Below are 17615 nucleotides of genomic sequence, written 5' to 3' on the forward strand. Positions count from 1 at the left end.
AAGAGTTGAGGTGAGAAGGGGTCAAGGCGGTCATTAACTTTCAAGAGCCCCCGACTTTACGCCAACCGGTGTAATTCATTAAACTATGTGGGTAAACAAACCATCCCCGCATTGTGACAACACAGTTCGACGCCCGTCTGCTGAGGGTCGCGACACCTCGCCTGTTAAAACGTTCAGTTGAACTTTCACTATAGCACATGACGTAATTATTTTCGAAACCGCTACCGTGTCGGCGCCGGGCGCGTTCCAACCGGCGCAGCCTTTCAGTTTGGATTGCGGAGATTCATGAAATTTAACTCCAAGTTTAACGGTTTCTTGAAACAGTCCCGTGTCGTGGAAACTTTAAACCAATATTTCTTTGTTGCTTGTTTTTATTGCGCTTTCGTCAAATTCGCTTTTGTTACACTTCAAATTAAAAGGTTATTAAGTGTGCGGTCTTTTTGATGCGGTTTGTTTTATTATTGGGAGAAAGTTAAGGAACGAACGTTTTTTGAATCTAATCGTAAATTACTCATAGTTGACATGGGAAAAGTGTGAACCTCGGTTATATGGCCTCACGATCTGAATCCTCAGAAGTTTGTACACGCGAGATATATAGTGAAAGGTATAAATGGGTTAGGGACCTGCCCCATATCTCTGCCACCCCCACCCAGACGCCCCACCTTTCGTTCATTGTTATACGTGAGCCGTCGCATTGAAACGCTGGTATTTCCGACATGCGGTCGCCTCTCTATTGTGCTTGCTGATGCGCGGTCCACGACTATTTTAACTCAGCCAGCGTTGCCGCAAAGTCAACAGAAGTACTTACCTCGTGTGAAATCATACACTGTAAATAGGCATTGGGCTGTACTGAGCGTGTGAACAGTGTTCTCTACACTGTTTACGCACTTATCGCGCGGTTTACGAAGTACCCGGGCAAAAATAATAAGGCTTATATTTTGACGCACTCACTTGTCTTAAATCTAAAGTGAGAGTGACTCTGTGATATTGGTATCCTTGGTCGATAGTAGGGCTTTGCCACCATCGATCTCCTCTGCCATCGATTGCATGCTGAACCGAATGCCTTTCAGTAGGGTTTCTGCTGAAAGCATCGCACATCTGCAATGACAGATTTTTTAACTTCACCAAGAATATGGGTTTGAATCAGTTATTCGTATCGAACGCACAAAACTTTGCAGACCACGCTCTAACTCCTACTTTAAATAATCACAACCCTTCAACAAAGAGGATATATTTGGATCCCGACCACCCCTGTATACTACATACTAGCCATGGGAACTTGCAAGGTACATGGCTATCTCACTGCAAACTGAACAATAAGAATAAAATCCCTTTAAAGCCGCTAAACACTATTTGTATTAAACTCAGTGTTATTCTGTCACACTTCACATGTTATCACTCAAGATTTATAAAGTTTCTTACCCTACACTGTTGACCTCGATTCGTTCTTCTATCCACGTGTTCAACCAGCTTACAATATTTAACTGGTCCGGTCTCTCCGCACGTTGCATTGCTCGTAATGTCGGCGTGGCTCGCCAAGTTAACCACCGACGGAAATAGCCCTGCAAATAACACCTCAGTCATCGTATCAATTAGTTTAATCCAGGCAATAGCAGACATACTTAATCAAAGTCTTAGTGGTCAGACTACCAATATTTTAAGGTCTTTTTACGTTTAGCCTGCCTGCCGCTGGTCGCATTTAAACAGGTGCTTCTACTTATAAATCAACGTACACAGTGCTTTGATGGGAATGTTTGTTTAATCCGGCTCACCGGATGCCTTTGTATGACATGTTCAAATTGCATGACAGGAGGGGCCACCCTACCGCAGTTAGTTTTGTGCTGTTATAAAACGATCACGAAAAGTATAAAATGGACATTTTAAATCGCGAGAGCAAATAACGATGTCTTTAAAATGTTTACAAAGCTGCCGAATAGTATTGTTGCTTTCGATATGTACTACTCTCTATTAAATATTAAAGTAGTCATATTGTTGATCGTCCATGAATGAACGATACAAGTTAGGCAGGTGAGGAATGGGAGATAATGCTTGAAACACAGCCGTCTCTTTAAACACAGCAATTGAACCAAACACCCTAAACTCGGGTCTGGCGGTTTAACCGGAAAAAAAGTGAAAGCGATACGCAGCAGGTGCGCAACTTAAACTGTGGTTTGTGAATTGACTAATTTCTTTATGTCAGTTTCACTAAACAGCACGGACGAAGCACTTAGTCGCGAAATTTCGGATTTTTAGAGGATGCGATATATGCACTTGGCACAGAGGAACTATTCTCTAATAGGAAACCAATCGTGGAAAAATTAGAAAGCGAAGCTTTACACTCTATTTCCTATTTTCCGCTGCCGTTGCCATTTCCACGCTGAACAAACGGGTCAGTGTCAGTTCGTAAACTTTTAAGATTAGACTGTATTGTGAACGAAATCCGTGTTTCTGTTTTGACACGGACGAGAAAATTCTCGGGTGGTAAGGATCGAGCAACCACTTCGCTTGTTTTTGGTCACGGTGGCTTAATCGCCACTAATATTTCAACTGGTCGAACCGCGGCGGCCGGATAATGGATTCAGGCCTGATTTGTTTACCAAATTAACGCATAAGCACAATGGATCCTGGGAAAATACGGTCATATTTAAGAACGCATCATTTCCGCTATCTTTGCCTGCTGTCACTCAACATAGATTCCCGTAAGCAGCAAGATTTCCACTCAAGTCACTTATATACGCCGACATTTTTAAAGATACTTCATATGCGGATTACAGAATACTTACACTTAGCTGACTTTGAACTTAAACTCGGGGTGGTAACTACTGGGTGGGCAAAGTATCTTGCCATGTTGGCAACTTCAGGAAACGTGTTATAGTTCCACCTGTGCGAGGTCTGCCGACCTAATCTCGCATGCGCATGGGGCAACTGGCCCACTGCAAAGAGAGCCAGGACGAAAATGGTTCGAAACAAGTTGTCAAAACAAGTCCTTGATCTGCGTTTGAACATGTTATGACCGGTGATGCTTCCCCCGCTGTCCCTCCAACGATGTCTTATTTGAAATTCCCATGACTTGGAACAGTGGCGTCTCTCAGGAGGGAAGTCTTCTTGTTTTGGTCTTTTGCAGTTACGTAATCCGGTTGTACAATGCGGGCAATTCTTGCATTCTGTACCTTTAGCTGAAGCAAACTGTGTTTCTGTACTTTGCGTGCGACAGTCAATACCAGAACAGGAATACATTTTTTCCTCATTGCTACTAATGCGACTACACTGATTTGTTAAAACACTTGTGTTCACCATATCCGGGTTCATCGGTATGCTTTGGTCTAAAACACTGCACGAACTGGAATGCTGATTTGTTCTCTGAGGTAGCATGTCTTCAACTGAAGTTCGATGACGACATTGAACTTCGTTTATCCTTTCTCGTGTTCTGTATGTTTGCGGCAGCTGCCGAGTCTCTTCTGATATGCCATGTACAATATATTCGCATGGTAGGCGGTTGCAACAAACACCTTTACCTTTGACCCTGCACATAATAGCGAGCAGGCGAGGATTACATCCGCCGCTGACCGTTCGCCTGTCAATCACTCGTCGAATTAAACGCCTTGATCGTCCTTTCGTCGACAGCTCATTAACAGGCCTGCTCTTCCAAGTCTTCATAACTTAGTAACCGCTTACATATCAAAATAAGTTTTTTCTATTGAACTTCAAACGCTGCGAAACGCCAAATCGTTCAAATTAAAAAGAAACAAGCAGACAGATTAACGGTTTAAAAGTTACAAATTTGGCATCTACTATTCGTAGTGTTAACGAGCCGTTTCCTTCTTGGTGGTTACTATTTACGTTACAGAAAGGGCTTGCCCGCGCATGTCTGTTCGCGACATTACGCGGAGGTCGCAGGCAACAAAACTACTCTGTCGTCGCTTTGTGGCACACAGTCACCTGTCGTTAATCATCACCCGTTACCCGTTGCAAAGTAGCCGGGTATGGTCAAGCATAGTTTACCGCCACCGGTGACCCGGAACGTCGTTGCTAAATCGCCAAACAGGGGTGCTCGGTCATGGGTACGTATAGGCTTACGCTCAGTAATACTGTTGCGATACGCGCGGGACCGTTTGCGATACACGTTCACAAAATTGAGAAAACATGGTCGAAGAGCGACGGGGGTCAATAGGGTATAGAAGATCGGCCATAAACGCTGTCAAATGTGTTATTTTATCCGTTCCCCGCCCTGCCGGCCTTTTGGCACCTGCACCGACTCCATATTAATCGGACAGGTCCAATAAGCTTTGGAATTCGTTTGGATCAAACGCAAGATCAACACAGTGATGTTGGAAATAAAACTCCTCGACCAGACTGCACGTCGCCGAGCAGGAAACGATGAACAAAAGCTTCCGATGCTACAGCTCAATGTTATGAGAAGTTACGGCCGCAGTGACGCTCTCAACGTTCGGCACATTGTAGCAACAAGACGATCTCCGTATTCGACGACGTACTTGCTTTGTCTCGGCCGCTTCAATGTGCACGTTTAATCGAGCGCACAAAGTGGTGTAATCCGTAACGATAGAGGAGCATTTTCACCTCATTGTGGGGGCGTGTATTGGATTAATGCGCCATGCGTTCAAAAGCCGGTGCGAATTCGTTACAATATACGAGACCACGACGAAGAATTCCAACCTCACGTTTAGTAAGGAGCATTTAAACTTATTCCAGTTGGTACACAGCGTGGTACTACGCCGTGTCATTCCGCAATAAGTATCCAGCGGCGCTGTCGAATTATCGCCGCGGTAGGGTTTGGATTCTATTAAATCTTAATTTAGCGCTTACTGTCGGTTCAATAGGGCGAACTAATCAGGATTATGATGGATAGCTGTCACACAAAACTTTCTCTCTGATGAATTGCTAAACCACCGCGTTTTTAGAGGTCAATGTAACGGTTATGTTATGAGAACTGATATCCAAACTCTTTATCCAAATCAAGCAATCTCGGTTTTTAAACCGTCGAGGACTCCCTATACATTACTCGCTTCGCTGGTCGCGCTATATAGTTCACAAAGCACGGGCGAAAGGAGAACGTTTGCGGAAAATTTCAATCTAAATCGTGGCGAAATCTTACTAAATGTTCGATGTACGTAATGTCCGTATAAATCATTCATAAACAAAACAAAACTTTTATATTGAAAATGACAACTAAGGATGAACTTAAACTCAGCTTCTGTTTAATCCGCTACGTACTCGTGATGTCACCTTACGATGACGTAACACTAATAAGCTCATTAGTCGTCTGTTCTAAATTCACACGATACCGGTTTATTTTGGCTACGACCGGTCGCCCCGCCCCTAAGCTCTTTCCAAGTTTATACCTGTTTGTCGAGATTCGGGATATTGTACTTCAAAAGTCTGGCGTCGCCGAAAGTAATTATATCTCGGCACTGTCTTCGCAGTTCCTCCGTGCAGGGCGACCGTTTCCTGCCCAACATTGTAGCTTAGCTACCGTGGCCAACGCAGCACCGATGACCTCGCGATAATAACCTGCTATTAAGTCATGTTTACGTGGGCACGGACCGCTCTCGCTCGGAAGTTTCGCCGCCTCGAGTTCGGCAATACAAGTGGATGAATGCTAGCAGCAAGGTTCTAAACGTGTACTACATTCTTTATCTGCTCGAACCTACGCTTTAGCCGTGTCGGCAGCGCGAGAAATTACTCTTTAAAAGTAGCGTACTTGACTTTGTCAACTGAATTAATTTTGAATTCGCATTTCTATCTGACCTAAAGCAATCTCAGATAAACCCTATCGACTAACGATACGCACTGTTCAATGTAGTATCTCGACAAGCATCTCTTTACTGAATCGGCTATTTTTACCCACACCCACTGTAGTAGCGCATAGGTATGTATACCTTTCTTCCCGGCTTCGCCCATGGTCCTTTTGTATTTCACACGCATGCGACGGCCTGATCACTCGCACATCGCGATCGACCAAGAACCGCCATCAATACACATAAACCACTTAAACTTGTATCGCTTTAGCGCTATTGTGTCTCAATAGATAATTACTTAAGCTTCAAGTCGCCACAGACAATTCCAAACAATTCAGAAAAGCCGCGAAATTAGGCGGTGATCGATATAATCGCATAAATGGATATGATCCAAATTTTTCAGCCATTATGCCTAATTTTTTTTCTTTGGCCTATTGAATTTAAAACCTTTATAAAATTACAAGATTCTAATACCGTGGATCCTTACTACACGTATAATTACTCAGATAATACGAAGTTAAGTGTTGCACCATAGGTGGAAATAAGCTTATAAAATACAATGGAAATCTACAAGTACGAAACAGTCTGAATACCCAATTTCATTTAATTGATACACAAATAGCTAGACCAAAAATCGCTTGACCGACGTTAAAATTTAAACCTCAGTCGTATAGAAACCAAAATTTCCCAGCTCCCACTCAGCGCCAGGATAAAGAAAGAAACATAGAGCAAAGGCGGGGTTAGGAGGAGTGGAGGTGAACCAGGGTAAGCGTAATCCGATACGATAAGTACGCTGAACGACAACATGGAACACAGTGCATGGTTCCACCGCAGTCACTTCAACTGTGAAATGACGCATATGGATTGCTATTGCGGCTCGCCTACTTTCTCATAACTACGCGACGATTGTTTAATTGCTCCAGCGTGCACTTGCAGAGCGTTCAATTGTGGTGTAATATCCAAAAATACATTAATTCGTAATTGTATCGTTGAATTTACGTAAAGACTTGGTAAATTACACCCACAACGATAAACACTTCCGTATTCCCATGGACATTAAACTGTAATTAAGCAAATTCGTCGTCGTACACGTTAATCCAACTAAAACCATCCCAGACTGCTCTGTGTACCACTTTACTCCCAGCAGCTGCCTCTGCGCAACTCCTGAACCGTCAGCAGGCTCTCTTATGGACGGAGCAAATACGCAAAGGGCTCTTGAATTAAATGAGTTTTGAACCATTACACAAGTACCGCTACTTCAAACAGTTCGTTACGTGTATCCAATGACAGAACGATAGAATGTTTTCAAGATTAATCCAAACTACGTTGCGCAAACTCGGAAACTGAGATTTCTGAGCCGTCTCGTCCGCTGTCCTCCGTTGGTCCCAATACACCACACGAACACAAGTCTTAATGTAACCTTGTCGTGTGTGGTCTGGCTCTTATATATTTATGAAGGTGACATATGAATGACAGATTCAACCGAGCAGAAATAACGGACCAGTTAAACTAATCTTTCAATTTTGCATACAATAGAAACACACAAGGATCAGAAGACTATCTCCAACAATACAACTCGTAAACAGCTATGTTAGCGGAAGCTTCCCTTCGTGCAGGGTTTATGAGCCCTTGTCCGATTACAGAGACTTCCAAAATGTTTTAGTAATATATTATTGCGACTTTTGCATTTGAATTTGCTAAAGTACAGTCGTACATTTTATTTTTAAAGCGGGCTTCTCTTTTTTGACTTCATTTATATGAATTCTGCATCGTTTTAAGCGACCAATAATAGCATCTATTAACAGTTAAAAACAACTAGGTTTTGTTGTCATTGAAAATGTTCAGAAGATATTTTTGCTGGGCCTTAGATCTCTTCGATGCCTACTATTGTAACATACGTGTGCATATGTCGGTTGTATTGAACGTAAATCTATTTCACCTTCGGTTGACTCTTACGTGTGGATGTTATACAACGCGTGTCTATCGTTTGGTGCGCCTTGCAAATTCCGCTTTAATAATTGATCCTTTGTGGTCACAAAATGATGTCGTCTTTTGTACTCCCCCACTAATTCTTTCAATTATCGCATTCCGACCGGATTATACTGTTTTCTTTCAGCTTTTGTGCGCAAACGAGTTACCAGCCAATGTCAACTATTCAGTTCATAAACCGCCACGCTCTGGTGGTAATGGCACCTTGTAATGTAGATATAATTCATACCGAAAACATACGACAATAAATGCTGTCACGGAACGGCGGAAAATTCGAAATATTTATGATTTGTTATACTTTTTTTGCACGCAGCTGTACCGGGTGGCCTTTATACGACCAACCGCGACGTTTTAGTAAATTTCATTTACCCTCCTATGCGTTAAAATAGAAACCGTATTTATAAACCCCATGATGCAATTTCCGCTTGACCGACAAAAGGGGAACACGTCAGGCACATTGCCCAACGTGCAATTACCCGTTTTGATATATACCCAACCGCCCTACGAACTTGTGCTTTAAACAGGAGCCGAGAGTGTGTCGTGGAAGGGTTTCCGTGATTCGTCGTAACTATCCGTGGCGATCCGATGCGGTCGCCTAAAACAGCATCGCGGTATTTCATACCGTTGGACTCGCCCGCTGTAAGAGACGGGGGAAGGAAACTGGCTGAGACTACCCACGCCTACTTCCTGCAACAAGCGATCTGAGGTCCCAGGTCACTGTTTTGCGAGGAGACACTTTCCCCAACCGACGCGGTTAAACGGAAAGCTAGGTCTGTTGCTCTTTCCTGCTCGCTGTCTTATACACATAACAGCTGTCACCTAAACGTCAACAACTCATAATTCTTACCTAAAGTCCGGAAGCGGATTTGGGGTATTATCGACTACCGCATCAGATTTACCCAAGTCAAGTAAAGCTACAAGCTCCATTAACAGCGTCTCTATAGTGGTCACTTCCAAGTGTTATTACATCGGTTAACAGGTGAACCTTCACCCTCACCCCCACTTCCACGCTATTAGTAACCGATTCACGTTTTTGCGTTACTTCAATCGCTGTTACGTGACGGCGCAGACTAATCGTTTGCAGCCATGCGCGACCCATCTATTTGCACGCGCACTGAGGGACCGAAGTAGGTCTGTCACTGCTAATTGTCCGTTTCAATCGTCGACTTCGGTCGTGGGGTAAATGCCTTCCTTGCGGAAATGTGTGATCGGTCATACACAATTATATATACCTTATACCGTGCCGCATTTTCGTCGCTTTTATATGATGTATTATTTAAACGGTATAAACGTCTATATTTGGAAACCAGTTGCCTTGTACAACAACCAACTCAGCAAAATAGTGGTGTGTCTTTTACATACAAACATTACGTAACTGTTCCAAAAATGTTCGACTCTGCGTAGAGTGTCGTTCAGCGTTAAAATATGTGGATCCGGTTATACTGTGCGTTACTATCGGAGGTACGTGGCTATTTTAAATCCAAGCAATTACTTTGAAATTGTTGTTAGGGTGTATATAATCTAGGCGACAACATCTGTTTTTTCTATTGAACATTCGATCATTTTTATGGCGCTACAAGGGTGACGTTTCCTCCTTTTATCAAAGCGAGAATAAAAGGAGCTTGGTGGCTTCGCACGTTCATCAAAGGGGCGGAGTTCAAAGAGCTTTGTATGGACCCTGCCTTTCAAAGCTTACGGCATTCAAGCTAAGAAAGCGCCAGTCTGGTTAATTCCCTAATTTCAAATTGCCCCTCGACGGTACAGCTGCAGCGCGTCGCGTCACGCCCACGTAAGTGTGTATTTTGAATCACATTTGTTTCGTCATAATAATAAAGTGGTTTGGTGACCATTGAGTCTGCGGCGCGGACCGGCAATGATTCGCGCACTAATGGAACAATTCTCGAGATGATCGATTTCGAAGCGATATACCGCCTCGCACGCCAAGCTAATCATGGGCGGGTTAACGAGCCAACTGACGCGGTGGATTCCTCGTCACATTTGCAGAACTAAATCGCAGCTCAAGAACTCATTTCCCGACGCGCTTTCTCACGATCGCGTCACGTGATAGGAGCAGTTTCAGGGGCGATGCAGACGACGCGCCCTCGCTAATGGAGCAGTGTGGAATGCCCATACGACGCCAACCCAGCACTAATCGACTATCTGGAGTTTACAGAACGTTCAGGTGTAGTACGGGGGCCTGGGAACCTTCTCTTCGGATCCCGCCCGACCCGGTGATTCTTGGCGCGGCAGACATTACGTAATCGTCGCTGCGTCACAATGCCGTGGATTTCACAGTTAATTGTTTGTGTGCTTTGCACTTTCGCTTGTTGTGCACACATGATAGCGAATAACAGGCAGGCCAAACGGAAAATATCACTCGTCACCAGAGACGTAATTTTCAACCTGATTTCAACCGTTCACAGCAATCTGTGATTTGAAAAATCGCTACCAAATGTGGTCATAAATGATATATATTAGCGACTATATACGGTTCGTGTGGAAATCTCTACCGTTAACTCCCAGATTTAACGGCTTACCAGAGCGATTTGCGGTAATTTTACGGTAAGTAACAAAATCCCGAGCAGAAACCGCCCTCGCCTCTCCAACTGCTGTAATCTGACCCGACATTTCGAGGCATGAAAGGATTAGTGATCTACGAAGTTGCTACTTCTACAGAAAGGTAGCCATCTCGACCGATTTAGCCGCATCTTACGATCCTGTTACCCAGGCAACATTGAAACTTTTGCATCACAATTGCGACTCGGTTGCGCAAGAAGCTTACCGATAAACAAAGCGACGCGTGGAGAGCGAACAGGTGGCGCAGATTGTTAATTCATAGCCAATACTTAAATAGCAGTTTAATCACCTATGTGGATTTTCAAAGCTACCAAACTACGTAAAATTTTGAGGTGTGTATTTGTATTGCCCTAGACAGCGTTAAATCTTAAAATAAACTATGCGCTCATGTTGTAGTTGCTGCTAATCGTAGCACTTTTCCGTTATGGATATAAAAGTGTTTGCAGGTGTATACGGTTGGATTTAATTTCAATCATCCATAACAACAGACTTGAAAATGAAAGTTACGTTTCGATCGGTTTCCTGTACGATATTCTAATCAAAAGAGTATTAACATAAGGTATTATAACAAAACACGTGCGAGCGCACAAGGACAAACCAGACCACGTCACGAACTTCTTAAAAAAGATACACGACGTCCACACTTAACGTGGCTTAGGTTAAAACGTCGAATTATCTGTACGATCCCCGTATCGGACGTAATTGTATTTGCGCTTTCAATGTGAACAGTATAATGTTTAAAAAACAGTGGGAGGCCGTCGTGTCCTTTATATTTCTCTTAAATGACGTAATTTTGTCAAGCTCAACCGGCATCAGCAACCATAGTAGAAATAAACCTTTTACGAAACCAGCACTAACGAAGCAATGAACCAAAAAAGCGAAGAAATCAGCGATACAATCTCACTATTGCTGTTTTATTATTCCAGATATGGTTTGGTGGCAATTTATACAGCGAAAGGCCAGTTCATCAACCCGGCCACTTAGAAACAGCATAGAAGTCTGATTGAGCGGGCAGACATCTCTAACGGCCGAGTGCTAATCCGAAAACCCTAAACATCTTCTATGTTTTCGTTTCCTGTGCCAAGTGCTACTGATGGGAAGTGGGTCAGGTTAATCAATACACCGCGGTTTTAAATAAGAGTTATACTTATATACAGTAGGGGTAGTTTTCCACACAAACTAGGTCACATTCCGTTTGGGACTGCAAGTACATTACAACTTCAATTTTAACTTTATGGTGTCAATCGATTTTGGGAGAACACACATCAGCTTTAAGTATAAACACGTGCAGTTTAACATTATTGGAATATGACATTAGTTTTCTTATAATAAACTTTAGCTTGTAACAAACTTTCTTGTCTATTTATAAACTTGTTGTACGCGTAGTTAGCTAACGACAGCTATTGAAAGAAAAACGAAACATAGGAAAACCCAGACAAGTCGACGAGCAGCTTTGCTATTCAGTTTGGACAAGCAACAAACGTTTCCTTCCGTTCGTTGTCATATCGGATCAGCACTTTTAAGCCTCGACCTCCTTTCGGAAGCCATGGGCCAACCAATGTTGTGAGTTATATATGGGGCTGGATAGGAACAGTTTTTCGTGTACACAAACTGTCTTTGTCGCTCTGATCGCTGTTTCTCGAAAATGCTATGATTTCATTTGTCGTGATACGCTGCCCTCGAAATCCTATGAACATTCTACTTGGGCCATTAAACCAACACGAACATTGTTTGATCGATCCTTTCAAAAGAAACTTATTGTAACAAAGGCCCGGTATGGCTCGAGCCACTCAAAAGGTGCGTTTCAACGAGAATTAGGTTAAAAATGCCGACGATGCAAGATACTCGAAAGATTACAGGGTTGAAAATGCGGCAATGGATTGATCGTTTCTATTATAAACATACCAGGGGCGTGCCTTGTTTTTTCTGCCATTGCCCAAAATTCCTCGGGCCCGATTTCCATTGGAGTAATCGAAACCTAGCTTATCTTACTAAGTTGTTACCGGCATAGGCAAAAATGCGCCGATCACTCCTATGTGTTGGTTTACACAGCAGTTTCAAATCGGGTGATAAAACCTTATCAGACAGTTTAACTTTTTCAAGAGTTTACGAAAGGGTTGAAGTCGCCCGTAAGAGGATTTTCTACCGTGTGAAGAAAAACAACGCAAGGATACTATTATTAAAATGGTTGAGCTCTTGATTTCATACATTAGCCGTTTACATCATGAAACGTCAACTATTTTGTGGGCCTTAATCTTAAGTATTTCTCCAGGCGGTTTTGTAACTCGATCTTGGAACCGAGCTACGCGCTCTTACAGTTTTTAAACATCGCAACCAGTTTTTACGAGTCGTATCCCGGGGTAGGTAAAGAAAACGTCGGGAATGGACAGTTATAGGAAACCGTGGGTGTGGTGCAAAAGTAATACCAACTCAAAGTAAATGCCCCTAAAACAATGTAAACCTCACCGGAGCTATTGTCGTTGTGTTATAATGGCCAAACAAACATGCTTATATACAGGTCATTTGATGCGTGGTTGTTTGTTGGTGATTGTTGATTTAGGTGGAGCTTTTATTGGGGTAAACAAAGACTTATTGGAATTTGGAGACAAGACGACCACGCAGACAGCATTACATTTTCTACAATCACGCGTAATGACTCAGTTAAAACCACGTATAATAGGGTGGGGAAGATGGGACACCTTTTCATTCTATTTTCTCATCCCATTTGGTAGTAAACAAAAATTATTCAAAGAACTAAAAAACCATATCCTCACGACGACCATGGACTGTTTTTAATTGGTACTATAGGAATTTAAATTATTAAAAATTCTTTAGAACCCGGCTTAAGCAGCGCAGATTTACAAATACGATACAAACAAAACTTCCGGCAAAAATTAAACTGAAAAGTAAACGAGAATCGTGTGAACTGCGGACATGATGTTGTAACCGGGTGTCGTTAGTTCCCTCAGCGCGTCAAAGGTGTAGCGAGATGTTTCTTTGTACTTACATAGGATCTCAATTTACCGGTAACTGTTTCACTCAAAAGATTATCTGAAATCAGATCGCGTAGAATTCAACTACTATACAGCGCGGGTCACCTCACTTGTTAAGCAAAATACACTATGCACCACCTAGCGAAAATGATTAAGACATCTTAAGTTTACGTCATAATAATGTGTGTTTTTTGTGAAAGCCAAAATTAACAAATGTGAGTTTTTCTCGTGGATTTGTTTTGTTTGTCATAACAGATTGGCTGCCGATTTTACGCTCAACAAGGTCGTAAAACACTTTATGTAAGCTATTATTCACTTCATACAAGCAATGCCGACTTTGAATAACCGCCCTTTTTAAGAAAAATTCTCGAGTATCAAACTGAACATATTGGTTGTCAAAAACACGACCATAATACATCATTGGTTTGACAGTTTCGGCTTTATCAGCATTGTATTTGCTGTGTGACGTTTCCCAATATAGCGCGGCTGCGAAATTGAAAAAAATATTAATTCAATTGTGGTTGTACAACCCGCCCAGCCTTATCCCTTGCTCGGATGCTCGCACATTAAGCTGTTTTTCTTGCGTATTATTGTTAGCTAATACGTGTTGTATACAGGGTCGTTTACCATGACCACATCAGAAGGACTAACGCTTTTTGTTCGGGCGAAATTTTAAAGTTCAGAGGCAGTGACCAAAATCCCTGCTTTTGAAAAATGCCATGTTATTGTAGTGGGTAGCGAACAAAACCATTATTACACACACGGGAAAATCCGTTATATGACAACGTATTCACTGACGGCGTGGTAAGATATGATATACCTGAACTTTCAAAGGCGACAGACTCGCTTTACACCATTTACATATATAAACCTATTGATTTGCCTACACTTCGCACTTTCAACGAAAAAGTTATTTTTAAAGAGTAAAAACATGGGCGTGAGCTCCTACAGATTCGTAGCTAGCGACGTTGGTATATTGTATAGTTAACTGTTTTGGGAGGCGGGAACTGCCGGGGCGTTCGGCAGCCCTAAACCGTCTTTGTTTGCTTACACAACAGTTTCAAACGTGTCCGGAGCGTTGAGTGTAAACGGAGAGGACATCAAGGCTCGGTATACGAGACGATACAAGATAAAAAGGGGCGAAAGTGTTTCGCGGAACAAACCCCTGAGCCCATTGTATCGAACCCGGACCTCTAACAACAAAACTTATTGGTCGCACCGTCGGGTTAAAATACAAACAGGTTTACAATTCTGGCTTGGGCTTACGTAATGCTGCTCAGGCGGGCTTGGAGTGGGCAGTTAGCTTTATAATGAAACATGATCACCAGCGCCTGTCTTATATAGAAAAGAGTCGTGTCCCTGCAGAGTCGAGATTACATGAAGGTTGCTTTCAAGCCGCTACAATAAGGCACTAGTTCACCGTATCGCATTACAGACGTCACTAAGTGCTGGAGTTCTGGCATTCCAGGCCTCCACCCGGCAAATCCACACCAAAGTACCGGTAGCGTCGCCTTTAAAGCGTTCGTTAACAGCCTGTTCTAAATATACATCACTCGTCTCTAATAGGAATATTTCCGGGGCAGTTGGATTGTGCAATTGACTATTCCCAGCGCGTAAAAAAATTATAGAGCGACGGCTAAAAATCTTAAACAATATTGCAGTTTCTGATCACTATTCCAACTATATATAAAAAACTAATCACCCAAAAGCAAAATTATATACGAATGTAATAAAGCAACTTTTGGTTTTTGTTTAAAAAGTTTGCAAAATACTCATAAACATTATCCTTGATATTGGCATGCTAGCTATTGCGCAATTACTTTCTTCTGGTGTCTGTAAATGGAGATAAACAAAAGAGCACTTACCGGCAGTCGGAGTGAACTCTGGAGTAAGATAACGCAAATCGACAATGTTATCCTGGGCGTATGTCGTCTTCAGACAGCACAGCAACATAAGGATCCATCCAAATACACGGACAACTGATAGGGATAATCCAGTAGGAACGAAGGAGCTTGGATTTAAAGTAAGCCTATTTTCGCCTTTGAAAAGCGCAAACGCGTCTCTGAAATTGTCCTTGTGTCCAGCAATCAGTGACAAATTGCTGTTCCTTGCCACAGACGGTTGCCTGCCACATAGCCGCGAGTGCATCTTTGAACACTGAGAACATCTGCGACAGGAACTTGGTCCGCTCGGGGCATGATGCGTTTTATCGGGCAATTCCTCGTCTTGCTGCTTCGTTTGCGGCAAAATTAATAATTGTTCTACCGAAGTCATCATTGTAATTGATTTCGTTTCAACGTCCTTTTTGGCGCCATCTTTTAACTTCATCTCATTTAGTGCTTCCCTGGAGTCGAGTCCGATAGTTTTTTTTCAAATACAAAACTCCTACGGAAGCAATACTGGCCACAGCACCTTCTGTGGAAAAGAAAGATCAAATTTAACTCTTCCGAATAATGTTTGTTAACCAGCTGACTACACAGTCTTGATTAATCTAGATCGCACCTTTGTCAACACTCTACCGATAACCGGCACTCACATTCAAGTATATACCATGATAAATATATGGCGGCGACGTGACGTGTATATTCAATGCGTGTGAAGCACCGATATAATGCAAACTGTCTGTTACGCACAATCAAGAGTGAAATTTCACGCCGGCCACATTCTTTAATATTATGATTAGATTATAAAAGTATCCGAACTTCAACGAATGCACAAGGGATGCGACCTTTATCAAGTTTCCTGTGTCTAATGCATCGAGCAGACAAATGCATTATTACGCAATGCTTCTTCCCGCAAAACCTGGTAGGCAAAGACAGCGCCGGATTTAGAATGACACGATTACGCCAAAAACGGCAAATCGGGCGGTCCAAATGTTTCACCTTTCAAATTTCTACGCCAATCGGTTCAATACGTCACGTATAGTCCACGATTCGCTCCTCGCAAAAATAGCAAGTGTTTGCCTTCGCTTGTGTGCCAAGCGATTAACGGACCACAATAGCTTATCCATTAACCATTCCCCAAACAATCTCCACTTTTCCGCTGCCAATACTTCTAGTCTTCTTCGTTTACCCACTTTCCCCACGTCTGGAATTTAGAGCTCAGCACTTCCCACGACAAGAACAAGAGGAAAATGCCTAATCTGCCAACTTCTCAATACTTAGCTATTAAACACTTGTTCTAACTGTTCTTAACGCTCCCCCTGGGAAAATCTCGACTTTGCTCTGGTTAGCCCTTGGCATCAGAGCCAAAAAGCGCAAATCGCTAATCTAAATACGTACTTCCACTATCCCCAGTTAACAGCACACGGCATAAATGCTGGTAAATTGATCCAAATTCACTAGGGCACCCATGGTAACACTATCCCATGTTAAAACACAAGGTCTTTGGTAACGGTTACGAACCAAGCTGCCGTAAATTGCCCAGTGCCCAGCGTTCATACTTTGCGCCTTTTAGAGCATACAATGCTCGGAACAATCACGGAAGCTAAAGCCATGTGAACTCTGACTGCGTGTTTTCGATCAAAGACGCAATGACAGCAATCACGAGATAACTTTCGATGAGTCCTGTGGTGACTGTTTAGAGCGATTCAATTTGAATGACGTTCGAGAAAGCACTGACCACTTTGTCAGCTCCTTATGACCCAATAAACGGTCGACAATGGGGCCGTGCATGACACGGTACGATTCTAATCATCAGCATCTTGACATGGGGAAGTACTGGTATACGATATCTCTGCTGCGATTGGAACTCAGTCTATCCATATTCTCACGTCTGCCTCTCTAACGGGACAAATTCCACACATAAGGCTATCTGCATAAATATAACGCCCATACATTACGTTTTATTCAGAATTGCTAAACTCCTGCTACATTAAAAAGGCATAACTGTCTATACTGATAAAAGTAAAGGATTTTCTCAAAACCCAGGTTATTGTATTGCTTATACACTCATATCTTTATGTAAACATTATAATTAGACTGCAATGCAGCACTGTGCTATCTCGACAATGCATTAACCCAAGGGACCAACGCCTTTCCCTCCTGCACGTTATACTCTTGGCGCTATGGCACAACTGCAACACTGCATGATGTGATCATCGCTTATAAACCACTGATGCAATCCATAGGGTATGGTTAACGTTAATTTATTTAATTCAATTTAATGCAGGACTCGTTGTCCACACGCCAAGTGTCTTATCTGCGTTTAAAAGTAGATTGACAGTGTAAACGTATAAATATTGATCTTGACGGTAAGCATATTTCTACGTATACCTTTACAGTTGACATTCGAAAGACGG

General features: G+C 42.6%; 1 protein-coding gene across 8 annotated transcripts in view; it reads right to left on the reverse strand.

Annotated features, from left to right (window-relative positions):
* Positions 1-16094, reverse strand: part of LOC149742814 (laminin subunit alpha-2-like) — a 43827-nt gene extending 27733 nt beyond the window's left edge. For 5 of the 8 annotated variants that reach the window (XM_089893660.1, XM_089893658.1, XM_089893661.1 and 2 more), the window contains exons 1-3: positions 2784-3711; positions 1423-1562; positions 952-1098 (exon numbers count right to left, since the gene is read on the reverse strand). In XM_089893660.1, coding sequence (XP_089749786.1) covers positions 952-1098; positions 1423-1562; positions 2784-3657 — 1161 coding nt within the window. In that variant the 5' untranslated portion in view covers positions 3658-3711. Of the gene's footprint in view, positions 1-951; positions 1099-1422; positions 1563-2783; positions 3713-15180 lie in introns of those variants that run through there. The other 3 variants (XM_089893663.1, XM_089893656.1, XM_089893662.1) reach the window with 3 other exon arrangements.
* Between the last annotated feature and the right edge of the window lie 1521 nt (positions 16095-17615).

The sequence above is a fragment of the Ciona robusta genome, chromosome 1, assembly GCF_009617815.1.
Source record: "Ciona robusta chromosome 1, ASM961781v2".
Lineage (NCBI taxonomy): Eukaryota > Metazoa > Chordata > Ascidiacea > Phlebobranchia > Cionidae > Ciona > Ciona robusta.